Source organism: Oncorhynchus mykiss, chromosome 29 (assembly GCF_057628025.1).
Source record: "Oncorhynchus mykiss isolate SJ-2025 chromosome 29, ASM5762802v1, whole genome shotgun sequence".
Taxonomy (NCBI): domain Eukaryota; kingdom Metazoa; phylum Chordata; class Actinopteri; order Salmoniformes; family Salmonidae; genus Oncorhynchus; species Oncorhynchus mykiss.
The window spans coordinates 47,275,688-47,299,029 of record NC_143050.1 but is presented as its reverse complement, the minus strand read 5'-3'; the positions used below and the strand labels follow the sequence as shown (position 1 = coordinate 47,299,029).

The following is a 23,342-nucleotide window of genomic DNA, read 5'->3' as shown; positions in this document are numbered from 1 at the left end:
TGGACCATTGCTGCAGGGAGTTGCTTCCAATCAGCCACAAAAGCAATGAGGTCGGGCGATTAGGCCTGGCTCGCAGTCGACATTCCAATTCATCCCAAAAGTGTTCAATGGGGTGGAGGTCAGGGATCTGTGCAGGCCAGTCAAGTTCCTCCACACCGATCTCGACAAATAATTTATGTATTGACCTCGGTTTGTGCACGGGGGGGCATTGTCATGCTGAAACAGGAAAGGCCCTTCCCCAAAAGTTGGAAGCACAGAATTGTCTAGAATGTAATTGTATGCTGTAGCATTAAGATTTGGAAGTAAGGGGCCTAACCCAAATCATGAAAAACTGCTGTTCCTCCTCCACCAAACTGTACTGTTGGCACGATGCATTGGGGCAGGTAGTGTTCTCCTGGCATCCGCCAAACCCAGAATTGTCCAGATGGTGAAGCATTATTCATCACTCTAGAGAACGCTTTTCCACTCCTACAGAGTTCAATGGCGGTGAGCTTTACACCACTCCAGCTGACGCTTGGCATTGCGCATGGTGATCTTAGGCTTGTGTGCGTCTGTTCGGCCATGGAAACCCATTTCATGAAGCTCCTGACAAACAGTTATTGTGCTGATGTTGCTTCCAGAGGCAGTTTGGAACTCGGTAGTGAGTGTTGAAACTGAGGACAGATGATTTTTACGCGCTTCAGCGGTCCCATTCGGTGAGCTTGTGTGGCCTACCACTTCACGGCTGAGCCGTTGTCGCTCCGAAATGTTTTCACTTCACAATAACAGCACTTACAGTTGACAATGGCAGCTCTAGCAGGGTAGAAATTTAACAAACTGACTTGTTGGAAAGGTGTCATCCTAATATGGTGCCATGTTGAAAGTCACTGAGTTCTCAGTAAGGCCATTCTACTGCCAATGTTTGTCTATGGAGATTGCGTGGCTGTGTGCTCAAGTTTATACACCTGTCAGTAACAGGTGTGGCTGAAATAGCTGAATTCACTCATTTGAAGTAGTGTCCAAACTTTTGTATATATAGTATATATTAGCTGTCAGACAAAACCCAGGCTGTAGTGAAACCTCAACATGACTAAACTCAAAAAAGGACTCTGTATGCCACAGTAAATTGCTCCTGACTTTGCAAACATTTGCTAATAAACAGCATCCTATTTGTACACATTTATACTGTACTTGGTGGTGGAAACTCTACAATTCAACGCATGCACTGTGTACTGTTTGATTTTCATGCACTTTTGAAATTGAGACTGTCATGTGACTGTTTTGCAAAAATGAATAAAATATGAAATTTGAATTATTTTTGGCTGCGTTCTGATATTTTTCAGTTGTCAGGGAGAGGAAACAGAAGTTGGTCTATGCTTGATCAACTTAATTATCCTGAACATCATAAACATTTATGATTCAACATTATTACTATTCTGACTGCACCCCTTTTCTCTTAAAGACATCCTGGCAGAGAGCATTTTTTTTGTACAATTAAAAGCAAGCATGTTCATTGTGGTAGTGTGACATTGGTGACCGGTGTGATATACTTACTAGAATTGGGTAACTGTCCTTACCTGAGACCTGAAGACTTGTGTTAGCTCCCCCAAGCAAGCTCATACCCAAAGGCTTTAACTCAGTGAGTTGTTACAGTCTAGTGGTTGGAGTCATCACCTCAACATGCAGGGCATTTGTCACACATGAAGGAGAGACAGGGTAGCACTGTCCTGACATTAACCCACTTCATTTATACCATTTTCCATAGCTTACTCTGTTTTTGGTTCGGATATTTATTAAACAACGCATCAAACAGTGCTTGTTGTTGAGCTTGTTGCGTCAGGTACATAATGATTCAGCAGCAGACAAAGCATTCAACCCAAGCTCCGTCATGGCCTGGCACACATTGGAGCATTTCGGGCAAGTGGGTGCAGATTTACTGGAAAACAGTCATGCGAAACAATCTGGCGTCTTGATTGGTTAGTAGTTGTGTGACAGACGATTCTCCTGGCAAATCAAAAGAACAGCAATTCTGCGCAGATCTCTAAACAAGTCGTTGACAATCTAGACAGATACTTAGATCAGTCGTTATGTTTGTAGCTAATTTATATTTGTACTGCAAGGGGAAGTATTGGAACTCGTGGTTATGCAATATACTGGAATTGGGAAAGAGAAGACAGACCTAGACGTGCAATGTTATAGTTTAAGCTGAGTGATGTGAAATCTACATGTCTTTACGCAGCTAACGTTAACTAGCTAGAAAACATGAACCCAACAAGTAAAGATATGAAAGGTGAGTGTTTTTGTTGTCATAACATGTCGGGCCCTGTTTAACAGGCTGTTACGGACGTGTTTTCCTGGTTTTGTTGAATATAGTCGACTAGGGGTACTGCAAATACGACATTCCCGTGTTGTTTGTGTTTCCCGGAATTAGAAATTGATCAATATTTTTTTTCCTCCAAAAATGTCCGTGCTAGCTACAGTAGCTAGCTATTTAAAATGGTCAGTAATACTTATTTTATAGCTCTTTATCACTCTGATCGATGTAACGTTATATAGCAAGCGTCAGACCACGATATAAGATTGTCTTTCTTTTGAAGTAGCTAGTCATTTTTTTGTTGGTTTTATTGGGATTCTCAATACTATATGGCATTAGCCAGCAGATAGTCTTAGGCTGGACACATGACATTTAATCTTATAAAAACTAGGTTCATCGCTTCAGCCATGGAGCCCAGCTCCCAAATAATATTACCTATTGGCCCAGCTGCTTGCCGTAGTTTTTAAATAATCGCGAAATAACAGGCCTTATTTTAGGGTGGTGCCAACTCCTACTAGTTATATTGATTATGGTGGCACGAACTCACATTTCCCGGTATGTTGGCAATGAGACCAGCCCTGGTAAAAATAATAGGCTTACCTCGGGTAATTTATTATTAACAAGGTTACGGCTACTTGGCGAGCTCATTGTTTGTCTGTGTATACGCATTGCTAGCGATGGCTGGGGTATGCCCATCAGACGTTAAACATGTTCTGGTCATGGTTAACCAGATTTCTCTTCAGAAAAAGGTGTAAAACCTAAACAAAATGCATGTTCCTGTCCTCTTTTTCAAGATGTGGCAGATTTAAAAAGCCAGAATGCATTTTTTAATCAAGAAATAACCTTTTTATAACGATTTTTTGTTTGGAATTACTGCTGGGTAATTTAATATGCCTCAATCTAAAATCGTAGGGAGTGAATACTGCACAGATTCACTGAGTTGCAAACGAAGTTAATTGATTTGTGGATATGACGCAGTTGCTACCTCAGATTATGAGCCGAGCAAGTGTCTCGAATGAGGTATGTAGTACACACAAAGCCACAGGCAGGAGCAAGAGAGCTATAAACCATACTATTTTTTGCCTTATAAACCCCTAAACCTAACAGTCAATCAAATGTATTTATAAAGCCCTTTTTACATCAGCAGATGTCACAATGTGCTATACACAAAATGTAACCCTACATATAACCTATTATCCTTAACCCTAATTCTAGGGTAGGGTAGCCTATAATACTTTTAGAAAATATTTTAGTAATAATTTTATAATAATAAATACCATATAGTACTAAATAGCATTTTGATTATTTTGTTAATCAAAACCTGTCTAAGCATTTAGCTGTTTTTTGTTGTTAGTTTTTTAAATATTTCTTATTGCAAGGCAGAAGACTTGATAAACAAACCACATTTTATGTTTTATTTTTCAAATGTAGTTTGAACTGGGTGACCTGTGGAAGTCCAGGAATTGGTATGGGGCAGGTTTGAGACTGAACTAAGGAATTAACATCACAAATACACTATTTCTCAGTTGCCTCACCAATGTCTTTATGTGAATTAATGACTTGCTAAATATTTCCCATAGACTGCAACATAAGACCACAAAGAATCAGTTATAGGTTACAAGCAACCCTATAATTCATATGAAATAGCATGCAACCAAAGACTATATGTCTCATATTTTTCTAAAATGGTCACTCATTACTTTACAGTTCGCTATATATTGTGTATTAGGCCTGTGTTGCTTTTGGGAGAGCAAGTAAATAGTGACCATAGCAGGTATTGAACCCCGGCCAAATATTCAGTAGCCAATGCGCTAACCTCAACCCTAGTACACAAACATTATAAAAATCATCTTAATATCTCTTATTGAGAGTAAACAGCCTCGGAATAGAGAAGACATGTGCATCTTTAAGCCTGCCAATAAATGCATCATGCAACCCTTGCGAGAAGGCAGTGTTCCCTGAACGCCACAAGCTTTTTGGCGGAGCTTGTTGAGTTGGCTACTTGTTCGAGAAGGCAGAGCGGGTCGACGCTGGTTGATGAATTTTAAAATACATTTTTGTTGACCAGAGGTGACTGAATTAATGTTCAGGCTTATTGATAAGTTATAGTAATATGAAGTATAATATCAAAACATGAGCATAAAAACAGTTAATAATAAACATGAATCATCATATTACTTCACAGTAATCTGGGACATAAAAAGCGCGCAGGGGAGTGGTGAATTCAGGGAGAGAACTAATCTTCTGAAATGTAATTTGTGGTCTTATGCTGCCGTTTATTGGAATTATTTAGCAACTGCAGTAGTGCTGAATAAAGTGTATATCCTTACTAAAGTAGTAATTACTCAGAATTGCAAAATATAAAATGTTCTAGTTCATTTGATCACTTACAACCATAAAATAACAATTTATAGCATAACAAACAATTAAACTGACACAAACCAGAAACACCTACATTTAGTTAATTATACAAATATTTGTATTTATTTAGATGGCTGACATTATCTGCCAAAGTAACACCCCCTTAACATATAAACACAGACACTGAAAATGAGCTTTTAATAAAAATCTGGTATCTCTCAATAGAGCCTTTGCTGAGCATTTTGTTTTCAGGAGTGGTCTGCCTGCCTTGTCATCAGAGGAGGAGATCTGTGAATAATGAAAGGTTAATAAGTTATTGCCACGCTTTCACATAAACTAGGCCTCTATGTTTACATTTCAGTCATTTAACAGACTTTCTTAGCTAGCTACTGTTTGTTCATAACATAACTAGCAATGCATAGTTTGTGTTTTATAACTAACTTAGCTCTCTAGTAGTAGCTTTATCATTGGTTCCATTTCCTATATTTCCTACTAGTGGGAGTAGTCAGTGAGGCCCTCATAAAACTAAACAGTTAAGTTACTACTTATTGGTAAAGTACTGAATACAAAATAAAATCTGGTGAACCCCTGTGCCAGTGATATGGGTGCATGACTACCCAATGAATTACACAACACAAATAGGCTACACAGCTGTTGTTGTTTTACAGTAGTTAGTGATGCACCGATATTACATTTTTGGCCGATACCGATATTTTCCTTGCCAAAAGACCTGATTCTCGATTTTTATTTTATTTAAAAAATGTTTTTAAGCATTCTAGTACAGTTAAATAGTTAACACACACACATATGTGGACACAGCAGTGTCACTACAGTTCCGGGTTCGAATCCAGGCTGTATCACATCTGGCCGTGGTTGAGAGTCCCATAGGGCGGCGCACAATTAGCCCAGCGTCGTCCGTGTTTGGCTGTAGTAGGCCGTCATTGTAAATAAGAACTTGTTCTTAACTGACTTGCCTTGTTAAAGGTTACACACACGCACACCATACTGACCAAAAAGTTATTCAGTTGGCATTTACATATGTCCCCATTTCCAGTAAAACATAATCAAAACCTATTTATTTCACTTACTTGCTGTTTCATTTGTTCAGTTGTTTCATTCTCAACCAGGACTTCTATGGAACGCCGTTGGGTCTTTGCGTGTCAAAAAAGGCGTGTCAAATAAGCTTGTTGACCAATCAGGACCTGAATATGACTTCAAATCACATAATAATTGAACGTGTTCATACATTTTTTACGTAGTTATTACATATTGATTACACTATCACACGTAAAAAAAAAAGATGGCTCATGGATGCAAGCAATGTTCTTCCCCCAAAACATAGCAAAATGACAATCTGTTTCAGTAGATATAGTTGGCTAGCTAACTATAAGTGTCATCTGAAATTACCTTCATTTATAAGACAGTTCTTATTGATTAATGGTGGTCGGACCCATCTATGCGAAGCTAATCATGATAATAATTAGCCACAATAGTGGAATTTGCGGTTAGCCTTCAAAATAAAAGTATGTAATTGACAGTGATGCAAATTAATACAAATAGTAGACTTATGCCGTAATTGAATAGATCATGATAAACGAGGTTGGAATATTATATAAAATCAACGTAAGACAATAAATTGTTAATTTGACAAATCTGTTGAAATCACACTGGATGTATTATACTTTAGAATTGCATTGGGGGCATACTTATTTCACTGTACAGCCTTACCTATGGATTGTGGCTCAATAACATGGGGTATTTGTCTACTCAGTGACACCCAGAGAATATTAGCGTAGTAGCTCTTATTGCGGGACTCTGAAACATCTGAATTGAGCCACATTTATTGTCAACCTATGTGTATTGAACACTTTCCCTAGGAAAACAAAACTGTGTGGATATTTTGTAGTCTGAAAACTCTGAGGAGGATGTTGGGAAAAAAATATTTTGGGTATTGAGTAGACTGATACCCCATTTCATTGATCCCCAATCCTTAGGTAAAGTTGTACAGTGCAATATGAATGTCTGTACACACAATAGGCTGACTGGGGAGGGGATTTCACACAGTCACAGTCTCGTGATGAGAGCTTCAACGCTAATATTTGTGTAAACTCTTCACAGTTGTGTTCTGTGGGTAGACTGATACCCCATTTCGTTGCTTCACATTCCAACCTTGTTTAACATTATCTAGTCTAAATATGGCATGATTCCACTAATTGTAACCTTCTGTGTCACTTTCAAATAGGTGCTTTTTATTTTGAAGGCAAACCGCAAATTCCACTATTGTGCCTAACCCTTATTGTGGCTAGCTTCACAACACATTACATGGTCTGGTTGAGCCTCACTAGCCAGATGAAGCTAGCTGATTGCTTTATAACGTTAGTTTTGGGCAACAGCTGCCTAGCTATTTCTTTTCATGAACTGAAGTTACATTTCAATAGGCGAACAACAAGTGGCTACCTAGCTAATAGTTACTCACAAGGATTGCTAAGAATAATGAAAATGACTGCAGTTTCTACTAGTCATTGTTTTCAGGCTAGTTGTATTGGTGCTAGCTAGGTACAAAGCTAAAGCTAGCTACCCCAGAAGTTGCGGTCAAACAAATAATGCTTCATTACTAACACGGTATTTCAAACACGTCATTTGTGGCCGGTGTATGCTTCTTTGCAGACTTCTTTGTACAGCTTTGACAGTGCTACTGATAGTAGTGGTGGCGCTTGGCTTGCATGCTTAATTCAGAACACACAACATTCTATAATAGAACTGTTATTTGACGTGTCAAATTAAAATCTTATTTAATGCGTCAAATAGTGTTATTGTCAAATAGTGTTATTGTCAATTAGTGTTTTTTTTGACGTGTATCTTTTTTGACACGCAAAGACCCAAGCGGCGTTCCATAGTATGTCGTGAAACTAATAGCAGTGACGCTACTACTGTGTAACTCCGGTAGGGCAACATCTGAAAAATAGCGCAATTGGTAGTGTGTACCGGTGCTCGACCAGTTGCGAAAGCCAACATCACCCACGACAGAGAATGGTTGATTGTTGAGGGCAATGAATTCCATTATCTTGGCATTAATGGGTTTCACCTTTGAGTTGTGTCGCTGAAATTGTTTTACTCTTTCAAATGACTGCTCGACTTGTTGACTCGATGCAGACATTGTGGGCTAGGTTAGGAATGCTGTGTTGCACTTGTAGCGCAAACATTTTACATGGCCATGTACCTACGTTTATATAGGTATGCACGTTAGCTTTGACATCGGTTTTCCACATCGGCATTAAAATAGACATCAGGCCCATAACTGATGCTGGCATTTTTAGCTATTTTCGGCCGATTCCGATATATCGTGCATCCCAAACTGTAGCAGCTATGGTGTTATGACAGTGTTCCTCCAAAGCTTTATTTATTGTAGTTTGAAAATAAGCTGCATAATAATATTCTGTAGTGATATGACTAGCTTTGCTGACACATAGCTACAAAAAGTCCTACATGCAAGAGGACTGTCCTTGAGGAAATGAGATGTTCACAAAGTTTTGTAGCTACCTACCTTCAGTCAGCAATTAAGTGTTGGGGAAGCTGCTCTGAAAGCTACCAATTACTTCACACTAGAAGAAGTTAAGCTACACCTAAAGCTACTCTTAAGAAAAATATAGTTTACTTAAAGCTGCAATATGCAACTTTTTGAGCGACCTGAACAAATTCACATAGAATTGTGTATTATAGATCTGTCATTCTCATTGAAAGCAAGCCTAAGAAGCGGTATATCTGTTCTATGTGTGCTATTTCTAAACATCTGGTTCTTAAGTTTTGTTTTTAAGCAATGTTTTGTGTTATTGAAAGTATATTTCTGTGGTTTAGATGGTAAAGTGATTCTCTACACTATACGTGCTTGTTTTGTCACATAAACTGAAATTCAGTGACCTATTTGAATTTTAACAACCAGGAAATGGCGGAGTGATTTTGGCATAGTGCATCTTTTAAAGTAGATCACTACATCCAAACTACTTTGATACATTTTGGTGTCTAAATCTGAAATGTCATCGACCACAAATTGAAAGACTGATCACTCTGGAGTCAGATGTTAACAGAATTTGTAATTTAGTCTATTAAATCCCAAAACTATGTTTCAAGTTAGAATTTTAGCAGGTCTGATGCCTACTTCACCCATATTTTCTGTTGCACTTAGCTACACCATTACCTGGCAAAAAACACTGAAAACACTGCAAATGTTATTTTGTTTAAAGGGATACTGAGGGATTTTGGCAAAGAGTCCCTTTACTTCCCCAGAGATGAACTCGTGGATAAAATGTTTGTCTATGCTTGCGGTTTCAAGGAAGTTGCTATTTAGCGCTGGCGCCATTGCTAACTAGCATTAACGAAATGATTGGATGTCTATGAGTATATGCTAGCAGATACCCATAGACTTCAAGTCATTATGCTAACCCTGGTTAGGGGTTCGTGAAACTACCTCTAACCTTCTGCATACTGGACAGAGAGACATAAAAATGGTATCCACATGTTAATCTGACTGGGGTAGTAGATCTCAAAGTATCTCTTTAACTACCACCACGCTACTGCAAAATGTAGCTAACTACATGTAGTTCCACTAGTAATTTAATTGCTCTCCAACACTAGCAATTAATTGGGTGGGAAATGGTTTGCGATAAAATGTAGGCTTGGTGAGTCTGTGAATTTGTGAATCTTCCCTCAGGCATCATGGACAAGTCATCATACCGTTTGCTGCAGCTTCTGTCCTTGGCATGGCTGGCCTGTAGGCCCACCTGTAGTAAGTGTACCACTACATTTAAATAACAATTTTTGTTATTAAGTGCTGCTTAGCAGGCACTCTTTTCCACAGCCACAGACAGTCTGATATGTTTTGATTCAACCTCTCTGCACATTAACCCTAGAATGAGCTGTCTTCTTCCTTTAATTTGCTGTGCTTTAATGATAGTGAGCTTTGTACTGACCCTAGTGATATGTTTCCAAATAACCATGAAAACAACCACATATGGACTTTTCCGTCTGTGTAAAATTCACCATGCATTTCCTAGTAGCATTGACTTGATGCATGGGTTTTCTCTAGGTTCTATCACCACCTATGGAACAATAATCCCACAATCTCCATCGGTGGAAATTGGGAAGGAATTCACCGCCACATGTGTACTCTACACAGCTGCTAAAGCCACAGCGGAGGACATCTACTGGAAGTTGAAAAACGTCACAGTGCCCAAAGAGCAGTACACCAAGATAAATGACTCGGCTGTTAGCGTGACCATCACCATCACCAATGAAACGGCCAACTGGTTACTTTGTGAGAAGAAAGGGTCTCCCTTAAACCGAAATCAAGTAATCCATGGGATTCTGTTGACCAAAGGGTGTAAGTATCTCTCCAATGATTTCACATCAACTTTAGGTTATTTCATATAAAAAATAAAAAAAATGTCCACGCAAGTATTTCTCTAATATCTCCATTTACATTTCATTTCTGAGTAATTCATTTGGATACAAGTGCAACAATTTCATACAGAAATACAGTGAAAATGTATCCAAAGGACATGCTTTTGTACTGATATTCACGAAAATGTAACGTACACATTCATAACTTTTATTTTTACGTGCACTAGTACAGTGAAATGTCTTGCTTGCTCTTTCCCAAAAATACAGTAGTACTATTAAAAAGTAGAACAAAAGAGTAATAGAAATGAGAAGAACAATAAAGTAAGGAAGCTGTATAAAGGGTCAGTGCCAATACCATTTTTACTAGGGGTGTGCTGACATGGCCATACTCATGTTCGTTATCGTATCTGTAAATTGACAGTTGACAATCGGATCACATGATACTCGTGATTGGAAAAAGAAACTGAAGTGTTTTAATATTCCTAAGTATATGTTCGTAAAATACCTCCCTGGGGCCAAGCTTCCTGCTGTCCAAATCAAATGTCTTTATATAGCCCTTCTTACATAGGCTGATATCTCAAAGTGCTCTACAGAAACCCAGCCTAAAACCCCAAACAGCAAGCAATGCAGGTGTAGAAGCACGGTGGCTAGGAAAAACTCCCTAGAAAGGCCAAAACCTAGGAAGAAACCTAGAGAGGAACCAGGCTATGTGGGGTGGCCAGTCCTCTTCTGGCTGTGCTGGGTGGAGATTATAACAGAACATGGCCAAGATGTTCAAATGTTCATAAATGACCAGCATGGTCAAATAATAGTCACAGTGAACAGGTCAGGTTTCCATGGCCACAGGCAGAACAGTTGAAACTGGAGCAGCAGCACGCCCAGGTGGACTGGGGACAACAAGGAGTCATCATGCCAGGTAGTCCTGAGGCATGGTCGTAGGGCTCAGGTTCTTCTTCGAGAGAAGGAGAGAATTAGAGAGAGCATACTTAAATTCACACAGGACACCGGATAATACAGGAGAAATCCAGATATAACAGACTGACCCAGCCCCCGACACATAAAGTACTAGAGGCTGAGACAGGAGGGGTCAGGAGACACTGCGTCCCCATCCAATGATACCCCTGGACAGGGCCAAACAGGCAGGATATAACTCCACCCAATTTGCCAAAGCACAGCCCCCACACAACTAGAGGGATATCTTCAACCACCAACTTACCATCCTGAGACAAGGTTGAGTATAGCCCACAAAGAACTCCGCCATGGTACAACACAAGGGGGGGCGCCAACCCAGACAGGAAGATCACATCAGTGACTCAACCCACTCAAGTGACACACCCCTCCTAGGGATGGCATGGAAGAGCACCAGTAAGCCAGTGACTCAGCCCCTGTAATAGGGTTAGAGGCAGAGAATCCCAGTGGAAAGAGGGGAACCGGCCAGGCAGAGACAGCAAGGGTGGTTTGTTGCTCCAGAGCCTTTCCGTTCACCCTCCCACTCCTGGGCCAGACTACACTCAATCATATGACCCACTGAAGAGATGAGTCTTCAGTAGAGACTTAAAGGTTGAGACCGAGTTTGCGTCTCTGACATGGGTAGGCAGACCATTCCATAAAAATGGAGCTCTATAGGAGAAAGCCCTGCCTCCAGCTGTTTGCCCAGAAATTCTAGGGACAATTAGGAGGCCTGCGTCTTGTGGCCGTAGCGTACGTGTAGGTATGTATTGCACGACCAAATCGGAAAGATAGGTAGGAGCAAGCCCATGTAATGCTGTCACGTAAATGTTCTATCCCAATGATAATAACTGACAATCAATAGCTCTGACCAATCCTCGAGGTTTGTAAGACCCTGGGTATAATAATAATTAGTCAAAGACTCAGCTTATGCAAAAGGTTAGTACAGTTTATTCAGAGAACGTTCTAAAGTCAAGAATACAAAACAATTAATTTTATAGCGACTTCTCACACACACACATTCACCCAACCATACGCACACACATTCACACAAACATACGAACACAATGTCCTGCTACGCACACACTGTCTCACTACCCAGCCGACAGAGATTAGGGAGACCTTGAGCCGTACTCCCTGTTCTCTCCCAAGTCTCTAGTCAGGTCGGCGCCGAATTTTGCTCAGACAGTCTGTCTTTAAAATACCATAAAGACCAACATTAGCTATATTGTTTTACCATAATTCTGACTAGAACTACACATTTATTGATTATAATTTTATACATTCTAACGAGTTCCATACAATTATATGGTTTCAGGGTGGAATATTCTAATCATTCAATTAACCGATAGCAGTAAAACCTTGAAATCAGCCCTTGCTTTGACAGGAAGCCAGTGTAGGGAGGCTAGCACTGGAGTAATATGATCAAATTTTTTGGTTCTAGTCAGGATTCTAGCAGCCGTATTTAGCACTAACTGAAGTTTATTTAGTGCTTTATCCGGGTAGCCGGAAAGTAGCGCATTGCAGTAGTTTAACCTAGAAGTAACAAAAGCATGGATTCATTTTTCTGCATTATTTTTGGACAGAAAGTTTCTGATTTTTGCAACCTTACGTAAATGGAAAAAAACTGTCCCTGAAACAGTCTTGATATGTTCGTCAAAAGAGAGATCAGGGTCCAGAGTAACGCCGAGGTCCTTCACAGTTTTATTTGAGACGACTGTACAACCATTAAGATTAATTGTCAGATTCAACAGAAAATCTCTTTGTTTTTTGGGACCTAAAACAAGCATCTCTGTTTTGTCCGAGTTTAAAAGTAGATATTTTGCAGCCGTCCACTTCCTTATGTCTGAAACACAGGCTTCCAGCGAGGGCAATTTTGGGGCTTCACCATGTTTCATTGAAATGTACAGCTGTGTGTAAGTTAACATTATGTTTTCGAATGACATCCCCAAGAAGTAAAATATATAGTGAAAACAAAAAGTGATCCTAAAACGGAACCTTGAGGACCACCGAAATTTACAGTTGATTTGTCAGAGGACAAACCATCCACAGAGACAAACTGATATCTTTCCGACAGATAAGATCTAAACCAGGCCAGAACTTGTCTGTGTAGACCAATTTGGGTTTCCAATCTCTCCAAAAGAATGTGGTGATCGATGGTATCAAAAGCAGCACTAAGGTCTAGGAGCACGAGGACAGGTGCAGAGCCTCAGTCTGACGCCATTAAAATGTAATTTACCACCTTCACAAGTGCAGTCTCAGTGCTATGATGGGGTCTAAAACCAGCCCGAAGCATTTCGTATACATTGTTTGTCTTCAAGAAGGCGGTGAGTTGCAGCGCAACAGCTTTTTCTAAAATCCAGGACCTGTGTCAGAGGAAGGCCCTAAAAATGGTCAAAGACTCCAGCCACCCTTGTCAGAACCTGTTCTCTCCGCTACCGCACGGCATGCGCTACCGTAGCGCCAAGTCTAGGTCCTAAAGGCTTCTCAGCAGCTTTTACCCCCAAGCCAGAAGACTCCTGAACAGCTAATCAAATGGCTACCCAGACTATTTGCATTGCTCCCCCCCCCCCACCCCCCGTACGCTGCTACTACTCTTTATGATCTATGCATTGTCAGTTTAACTCTACCTACATTTACATATTACCTCGACTAACCAGGTCCCCGCCCACATTGACTCTATTGACTCTATACCGGTACCCCCTGTATATAGCCTCACTGTTGTTGTTTTGCTGCTGCACTTTAATTATTTGTTACTTTACACATATTTTTCTAAAAACTGCATTGTTGGTTAAAGGCTTGTAAGTAATCATTTCACTAAGGTATGCATGTGACAAATAAAATTTGATTTGATTTGCATGTTCTCACTACAAAAAAAGCTGCAGGGGGCAGCCAAGTTTGCGGTCACTCAGTCAGAATGCGCATTAGCATTTCAGATTTTTTCCAGACCTCACTTGTTAGATATTATGCACATTGACAGCTTGATAGCAAACGTCCTGGCCATGTGATTTATCATAGTAGCAGGCAGCAGAAATCTAAATGATCGGACTGAAAACATGCAAGGAAAATTAATTGTGAAATTATGAAGTGAGTGGATGGAGAAATAAAGTTTCAGTCTATCCAATCGGAGCAGCAGGATCAACGCACAGTTTGTCTTTCTCTTTACAGACAGGCAAGCTAGCCAGTTGAGTTATTTAGACCATGCAGCACCTCCCTTGACTGACTGACATGAGAAGGATGTGAAAATAAAATGTTTTCCTGATCACAGATAATTACAAAAAATACTCTGTTCTAAATTATATCCATTAAATTGCCCGTATACTGATTTTTGGTAGACTACTTGGGCACACCACTAATATTTACAATGTGCAGGGATACTGGAGTGGTAGGATTAGATATGTATAGGGGTAGATGTCTAGGCATCAGGACATATGATAGAGTAGCAGCAGTGTATATGATGATTGTGTGTAGAGTCAGTATGAATATGTGTGTGCAGTAGGCTTGGGTGGTATACTGTATCCCGGGGTATTTTGAAATACCCTCAGTATGATTTTCCAATTTTGTCTATCATTTACAAAAATACACATTTTAATATTAGTACTTTTTAAATAAATACCTGCAGTCAACTTGTGCACTAGGTAATAGATAAAGCAGATTGCTTTTATAATTTTGCCTGTTAGATTATTTTTCATTATGAAGCTTACCAGTACTAGTTTCCCAAAAGTTGTTTTAACCAGTCGTGTGTTTGTTTACAAAGAAGCACAACAAGCCAAATGGGAGCTTCTTGAGGTGAGTCACTCCTGCAGCGCAACTTAAGAGAGGTGATAAAGTTACACTTTTTGCCAGCTATATATCTTATAACTATTAAGTTAACTATTTTTATTTAACCAGGTAAGTTGACTGAGAACTCATTCTCATTTACAGCAACGAGCTGGGGAATAGTTACAGGAGGGGGCATGAATGAGCCAATTAGAAGCTGAGGATGATTATGTGGCCATGATGGTTTGAGGGCCAGTTTGGGAATTTAGCCAGGACACCAGGGTTAACACCCCTACTCTTACAATAAGTGCCATGGGATCTTTAGTGACTACATGGGATCTTTAGTGACTACAGAGACACCCATTTAACGTCCCATCCGAAAGACGGTACCCTGCACAGGACAATGGCCAAAATTACTGCCCTGGGATCTCTTTTTACATTTTTCCCTTCCTAACAAAGAGAGCCAACCACCAAACGGGGGATGATTTAACAAAAGCGCATTTTGTGAAAAAAGCACAATCGTTGTACGAATGTTCCTAACCATAAACATCAATGCCTTTTCTTAAAATCAATACACAGAATTTTTTTTTATTTTTATCCTGCATATTTAGTTAAAATAAATTCATGTCAACATGAAATATTAAACCAGGGAAATTGTCACTTGCATTATTTAAACCAAAATTCAACATGTTTCATTAATTTGAGACTAAATTGATTTTATTGATGTAATTATATTAAGTTAAAATAAGTGTTCATTGTTCATTCAGTATTGTTGTAATTGTCATAATTTTTTTTATTTTTTATACATATCTATGGGTCTCCGGTTTTATATATACAATGCCTTGCGAAAGTATTCGGCCCCCTTGAACTTTGAGACCTTTTGCCACATTTCAGGCCTCAAACATAAAGATATAAAACTGTATTTTTTTGTGAAGAATCAACAACAAGTGGGACACAATCATGAAGTGGAACGACATTTATTGGATATTTCAAACTTTTTTAACATATCAAAAACTGAAAAATTGGGCGTGCAAAATTATTCAGCCCCTTTACTTTCAGTGCAGCAAACTCTCTCCAGAAGTTCAGTGAGGATCTCTGAATGATCCAATGTTGACCTAAATGACTAATGATGATAAATACAATCCACCTGTGTGTAATCAAGTCTCCGTATAAATGCACCTGCACTGTGATAGTCTCAGAGGTCCGTTAAAAGCGCAGAGAGCATCATGAAGAACAAGAAACACACCAGGCAGGTCCGAGATACTGTTGTGAAGAAGTTTAAAGCCGGATTTGGATACAAAAATATTTCCCAAGCTTTAAACATCCCAAGGAGCACTGTGCAAGCGATAATATTGAAATGGAAGGAGTATCAGACCACTGCAAATCTACCAAGACCTGGCCGTCCCTCTAAACTTTCAGCTCATACAAGGAGAAGACTGATCAGAGATGCAGCCAAGAGGCCCATGATCACTCTGGATGAACTGCAGAGATCTACAGCTGAGGTGGGAGACTCTGTCCATAGGACAACAATCAGTCGTATATTGCACAAATCTGGCCTTTATGGAAGAGTGGCAAGAAGAAAGCCATTTCTTAAAGATATCCATAAAAAGTGTTGTTTAAAGTTTGCCACAAGCCACCTGGGAGACACACCAAACATGTGGAAGAAGGTGCTCTGGTCAGATGAAACCAAAATTGAACTTTTTGGCGACAATGCAAAACGTTATGTTTGGCGTAAAAGCAACACAGCTCATCACCCTGAACACACCATCTCCACTGTCAAACATGGTGGTGGCAGCATCATGGATTGGGCCTGCTTTTCTTCAGCAGGGACAGGGAAGATGGTTAAAATTGATGGGAAGATGGATGGAGCTTAATACAGGACCATTCTGGAAGAAAACCTGATGGAGTCTGCAAAAGACCTGAGACTGGGACGGAGATTTGTCTTCCAACAAGACAATGATCCAAAACATAAAGCAAAATCTACAATGGAATGGTTCAAAAATAAACATATCCAGGTGTTAGAATGGCCAAGTCAAAGTCCAGACCTGAATCCAATCGAGAATCTGTGGAAATAACTGAAAACTGCTGTTCACAAATGCTCTCCATCCAACCTCACTGAGCTTGAGCTGTTTTGCAAGGAGGAATGGGAAAAAATGTCAGTCTCTCGATGTGCAAAACTGATCGAGACATCCCCCAAGCGACTTACAGCTGTAATCGCAGCAAAAGGTGGCGCTACAAAGTATTAATAACTTAAGGGGGCTGAATAATTTTGCACGCCCAATTTTTCAGTTTTTGATTTGTTAAAAAAGTTTGAAATATCCAATAAATGTCGTTCCACTTCATGATTGTGTCCCACTTGTTGTCGATTCTTCACAAAAAAAATACAGTTTTATATCTTTATGTTTGAAGCCTGAAATGTGGCAAAAGGTCGCAAAGTTCAAGGGGGCCGAATACTTTCGCAAGGCACTGTATATATATATATATATATATATATAAAATCGTCCGATTTAATCAGTATCGGCTTTTTTTGGTCCTCCAATAATCAGTATCGTTGAAAAATCATAATCAGTCGACCTCTAGTTGTTGGTCTTTTTCTCAAATGCAAAGAGTGGTATCCAGTTTCTCTTAACCATCATGTGTACTGCCACTCATTTCCCTGAGGCCATTTCACTGAGGAAAATCACAGCTCCCAGTATTGTTGAGGCCCTGGTGAAATTATTTTCAATGTTTGGACTTCCATGGGTAGTGCAATCACACAGAGGTTCAAAGTTCATGTCAAAGGTCTTCCAGCTAGTGCTACAACAGTTGGGTGTAACCCACTGCCTCTCTGGAGCCTACCACCCAGATTCTCAAGGTGCTCTTGACGAGATTTCATCAGACTTTCTATGTTGAGTTTACAGCTTTGAGTTTGAGAGACTGAGATGAAGGGTTCCCTCTTCTGCTGTTTGAAGCAAGTTTTAGTCCGAATGAGCTCGTGTTTGGACATCATGTCAGAGGTCCTTTTGAGCTTACTGAGAGAGAGGTTGTTGAAGGGCAACACCTTAAACACAAAAACAAATCTGTTTGAGCTCGTTGGCGCTTTTTGATACAGATTGCACCACACCAGTGAGAATCTGGAGAAGGCACAAATTAAAGTTTGGTTTGATTGAAAGACCCGAAACTGCATTTGAGGTGGGTGACCAAGTCCTGGTTTTGTTGCCCTTTCTGGGTTTTAACGTTTCAAGCTTCCTTTTCAAGCCATTGTAATTTTTTTTTACTATCTGGAGTACATCGCCACACCGGAGCGCAGGAAAAAAACCCTGGCTGTCATGTCAACATGTTGAAACCATACTTCACCCGCTACGATCAAGGCAGAGAAGTCGATGGAAACCGGTAGTGATGTTCTTCCTATAGCCACTGCTGTCACCCTTGAATATAGTCTTCCTCAATAGCATGAGGAAAGCCCAATACACCATGTGCCTGTTGGACGGTTGACTAACTCAGAGATTCTAGAAGACCTTTTTTCCAGAGGAAAAAGGCAACATTGTTGCAGTACTTTTAGATTATCAGGGTTTATTCTCAGATGACCCTATTCAAACAATTGTACTAGAGCATGACATTGACGTTGGGGACTCTGCCCCAATCAAAGAACATGCCTATCGAGTGAACCCTGAAAAGAGAGAAAGTCTGCAGTGAGGCAGAGTTAATGTTTGAGAACGACATTACAAAACATGGCAACAGCCCGTGGAGTTCGCCCTGTATATTAGTACCTAAGTTGGATGGGTCTCTACGGTTTTGTTCTGATTTTCACAAATCTAATGCCATCGGACATTGGCCAGGGTCGACAATTGTATGGACCGTGTTGGCGCTGCTAAGTATGTTAGCGAGTTCTATCTGCTGAACGGAAATTGGCTGATCCCTCTAACTGAGCGCGCCAAAGAGTTGTCTGCTTTCATTACTCCTGACGGTTTGTTTTCCTATCTTTTTTATGTTCCGTTTGGGTTACCCTCCTACAGAAAGACGATAACACTGTTGAGCACCCTGTGGAATGCTTTTAATAGAAATTGGACACATATCAAAGAAACAACTCGACTATCGAAGAAGAGACGCTCACTTTGGAACTGGCAATTCAGCACTTCGATCATAACCCTCTCATTTTCCTGCAAAAGACTGACTCTTTTGCTGGAGTCTCGTATTGTGGGAGTTTCCCCATGAAATCAGACATGGCCGTGCTAAGGACAACTTGCTTGCTGATTTGTCTTTCAAGGGTCTAAGTTTTGTTTAGCCAGTGTGTAGCCCTGGCTCACAATTGATTTGAGTTTTGTTTTTGATCGTTTCATTCCAAGGGAATTCCAAGGGAATGAGAGTTATAGGAACGTATAGAAATTGTACCTATTTCTCAGAAATGTAAGCGATTTAGGCAACAAAAATAATAAAAAACATACACTACAAAAGTATGTGGACATTAAACTGAGTGGATTCAACTATTTCAGCTGAATTGAATGGCCAACTACAAGCAGGCCTAATCGCCCATCATCAGTGCATGACCTCACTAATGCTCTTGTGGCTGAATGGAAGCAAGTCCCTGCAGCAATGTTCCAACATCTAATGAAAAGCCTTCACAGAAGAGTGGAAGCTCTTATAGCAGCAAAGGGGGGGACCAACTCCATATTAATGCCCATGATTTTGGAATGAGCAGGTGTCCACAAGCAGGTGTCCACATACTTGTGTGTATGTGTGTGCACACAGTACCAGTCAAAGGTTGGGACACACCTTTCATTCAAGGGTTTTTCTTCATTTTAACTATTTTCTACATTGTTGAATAATAGTGAAGACTTCAAAACTATGAAATAACACACATGGAATCATGTAGTCACTAAAAAAAGTGTTCAATAACAATGTTTTATATTTGAGATTCTTCAAAGTAGCCACCCTTTGCCTTGACATCTTTGCACACTCTTGTCATTCTCTCAACCAGCTTCATGAAGTAGTCACCTGGAATGCATTTCAATTAACTTGTGTGCCTTGTTAAGTTCATTTGTGGACTTTCGTTCCTTCTTAATGCGTTTGAGCCTATCAGTTATGTTGTGACAAGGTAGGGGTGGTATACAGAAGATAGCCCTATTTGGTAAAATACCATATTATGGCTAGAACAGCTCAAATATGCAAAGAGAAACGACAATCCATTACTTTAAGACATGAAGGGAAGTCAATGTGGGAACATTTTCAAGCACTTTGTTTCTTCAAGTGCAGCTGCAAAAAACATCAATGAGGACCCAGACAGGAAAGGAAGACCCTGAGTTTTCTCTGCTGCAGAGGATAAGTTCATTAGATTTATCAGCCTCAGAAATTGCGGCCCAAATAAATGCTTCATAGAGTTCAAGTAACAGACACATCTTAACATGAACTGTTCAGAGGAGAGTGTGAATCAGGCCTTCATGGTCGAATTGCTGCAAAGAAACCACTACTAAAGGACACCAATAATAAGAAGAGACTTGCTTGGACCAGTAAACACGAGCAATGGACATTAGATCGGTGGAAATATGTCCTTTCTGTCTGATGAGTCCAGATTTGAGATTGTTGGTTCCAACTGACATGTCTTTGTGAGACGCAGAGTAGGTGAACGGATGCTCTCCGCGTGTGTGGTTCCCACCGTGAACGTGATGTTGTAGGGGTACTTTGCTGGTGACACTGTCTGTGATTTATTTAGAATTCAAGTCACACTTAACCAGCATGGCTACCACAGCATTCTGCATCTGGTTTGGGCTTAGTCTCACTATCATTTGTTTTTCAACAGGACAATGACCCAAAACACACCTTCAATCCATGGAAGGGCTATTTAACCAAGAAGGAGAGTGATGGAGTGCTGCATCAGATTACCTGGGTTCCACTGTCACCCAACCTCAACCCAATTTAGATGGTTTGGGATGAGTTGGACCGCAGAGTGAAGGAAAAGCAGCCAACAAGTGCTCAGCATATGTGGGAACACCATCAAGCTGTCATCAAGGAAAAGGGTGGCTACTTTGACAAATATCAAATATATTTTTATTTAACACTTTTTTGGTTACTACATGATTCCATATGTGTTATTTCATAGTGTTGAAGTCTTCACTATTATTCTACAATGTAGAAAAGTCAAAATAAAGAAACCCGTGTGTTCAAACTTTTGACTGGTACTGTATATTATTTAGTGTATGTTCTGTAAATACGAGATTAAATCATTAATATTCTGATGGCTGACAAAATGTGCCTATCACTTGTGAATGATGCCCAGCATAAGGCCAGAAACAATGCATACCTTTTTTTGTAGGCCTATGGGCTACATAGGCCTACATGTTTTGATGAGGGTTATTTAGACTAAAGTGGCCAAATTATTTTCTTAACATGAAGCACATTAATCTGCTTTCCAATGGGTGTAGAGCATAAGTGGCATTCATATGCAGCCCGTGGGTTTGAAGTTTGGGGAAGATAATTTTCACCATAAAAAACACCTTTATAATGAAAGCATTACATGCATTACTGCATTTCCGGTCACTTTTGATATTTGTGTTTTCCTGCTAATGGAACATTTAAGCTGCCGAGTTTATAATGTGAAGAAATAGCCTAATAGTTTATCAACATTTTAAATGTTCTGTTGCATCAGCCTCATTGCTTAAAACAGGTGTTTTGATGCCAGTGGTTGTATTAATTTGGTTAATTCTATCGCATCCCACAACTGTCCCAGACTATTTTAGGAATATTACTTTGCATAGAATAGGTCAACTTTTGTACTATGGGGGATAGTAGATTGACATAGGCTAGTGCTTTTGCTGTTTGTTAGTCCTATTCATCTTGTTGGCTGACAAAAAGTAAATGTGGACAGTTCTTCCAGTATATTCAATATGCACCTCGGAATTGGATAAGGACGCATGCAGTTGTCCCCAGTGTGTCTATCTTCACTTGTAGCCTGTGAGAAATACCCGGCCCCTTGACGGATAGCCATGTGAGTGAGAGGTGCTTCGTAGCGTGCAGGGAGAAGGGAATAATAATTATTACATTCAGCCTAAGGGTACAAATGGCCACTGACTGCAAAAGGCCTGGATTTTTGAGGGGGCATTACTGCCACACAAAGGGGATACCGCCGGGATATTCGAGGCATTATCAAGTGCTTGTCAAATTGTGAATGAGAGACTGATGAAGCGTGTACAGCCTGCACTAAAAACTAAGCAGAGCTCATGCCTTTCATGCAAATTTTTTCAAATCCTCATTTGAGTCGCATCATGCAGCATACTATATTAAAAATGAAAACAGAGCCCAACATATGTATCACAACTAAAGTTAAAGAAATAATTATAAATTAAGCATATAGAAGTACTTGTTTCTTTAACCACTCAACACGCATGAGCGCCCTACTTCAAATCATTTGTAGAAATGTTCAATTGTATTCTTCATACTGTTAAATTCTAAGAAAATCTTGTCTAATAAATGAACTATTGTAGCCCCCAGCCATATGGCATAGCCAGTTCAGGGCCTAACATAAGGACAACTGAGAGTATGCTATTCTGTTCTTCTGAAAATAGACTACATTTTCTTCATATCATGGTTCTTTAGACCTGTCTAAAATAAATAATGGATTTATTGTGAAGTTGTAGACTATATTATATGGATTTATTAGACTTAAAATATAGATGTTCCAAAGGTCTGCATCAGTGGCTTTTGTGCTATGTGTGAAAGCCAGGAGATGTTAAATGGGTTTATGTTTTATTAATGATCAATTACCGTGAGATATTTTTACTATTTTGTTAGCTACATATTGCACCCTCTACAACCACTGTGATTATTATTTGACCCTGCTGGTTATCTATGAACATTTGAACATCTTGAAGAACAATCTGTACTTAATGGCCATGCACTCTTATAATCTCCACCCGGCACAGCCAGAAGAGGACTGGCCCGGTTTCTTCCTAGGTTCCTGCCTTTCAATGGAGTTTTTCCTAGCCACTGTGCTTCTACATCTGCATTGCTTGCTGTTTGTGGTTTTAGGCTGGGTTTCTGTACAGCACTTTGACATCTGCTGATGTAAAAAAAGGGCTTTATAAATACATTTGATTTGATGTTCAGGTACCACTTGCCATGTGGAAGCAGAGAGAACAGTCTGTGGCTGAAGTCTAACAATTTTCCGGTCTTTCATGTTCACACTGAATGAGCCTAAAGCTTTCTCAGTGTCAGGTTTGGGTTCAATTCAGTTTTCAATTGAGGAAGTGAATTTCAATTGACTTCCTGAATCAAAATGAGTTTTGACCCCATTCTGCTCAGTGTAGTAGGTACATAGCCGTTGGTATGTTTCTCTGACATGAAATAATGGCAGCTGTTTGGTTTATTGGTCAGATCCCCCTGAGAAGCCTGTGAACCTGTCCTGCATGGCTGTCCAGTCTGGCCAAAAGATTTCCTCCAACGTCACGTGCACATGGCAGCCTGGGACAAGAGATGAGATTCTGAAAACCACTTATACCTTGTTTGGCAGTCTAATGTGAGTGTCATACATAAGGTTAGATACATGGTGAATACCAACATTATTTTTTAAATCGGTGAATGAACCTGGCTTCAGTTCTGAGAACCCCTAAAT

At 39.9% G+C, this 23,342-nt stretch overlaps 1 protein-coding gene across 1 annotated transcript in view; it reads left to right on the top strand.

Moving 5' to 3' along the window:
* The first annotated feature begins 2,004 nt into the window (after positions 1-2,004).
* LOC110509538 (interleukin-6 receptor subunit beta) overlaps positions 2,005-23,342 on the top strand; it is a 56,162-nt gene continuing 34,824 nt past the window's right edge. Inside the window, exons 1-4 of the mRNA XM_021590456.3 lie at positions 2,005-2,269; positions 9,363-9,437; positions 9,738-10,031; positions 23,105-23,246. Of these exons, the coding sequence (XP_021446131.2) occupies positions 2,242-2,269; positions 9,363-9,437; positions 9,738-10,031; positions 23,105-23,246 (539 nt within the window). The 5' untranslated portion in view covers positions 2,005-2,241. The remainder of the gene's footprint in view (positions 2,270-9,362; positions 9,438-9,737; positions 10,032-23,104; positions 23,247-23,342) is intronic.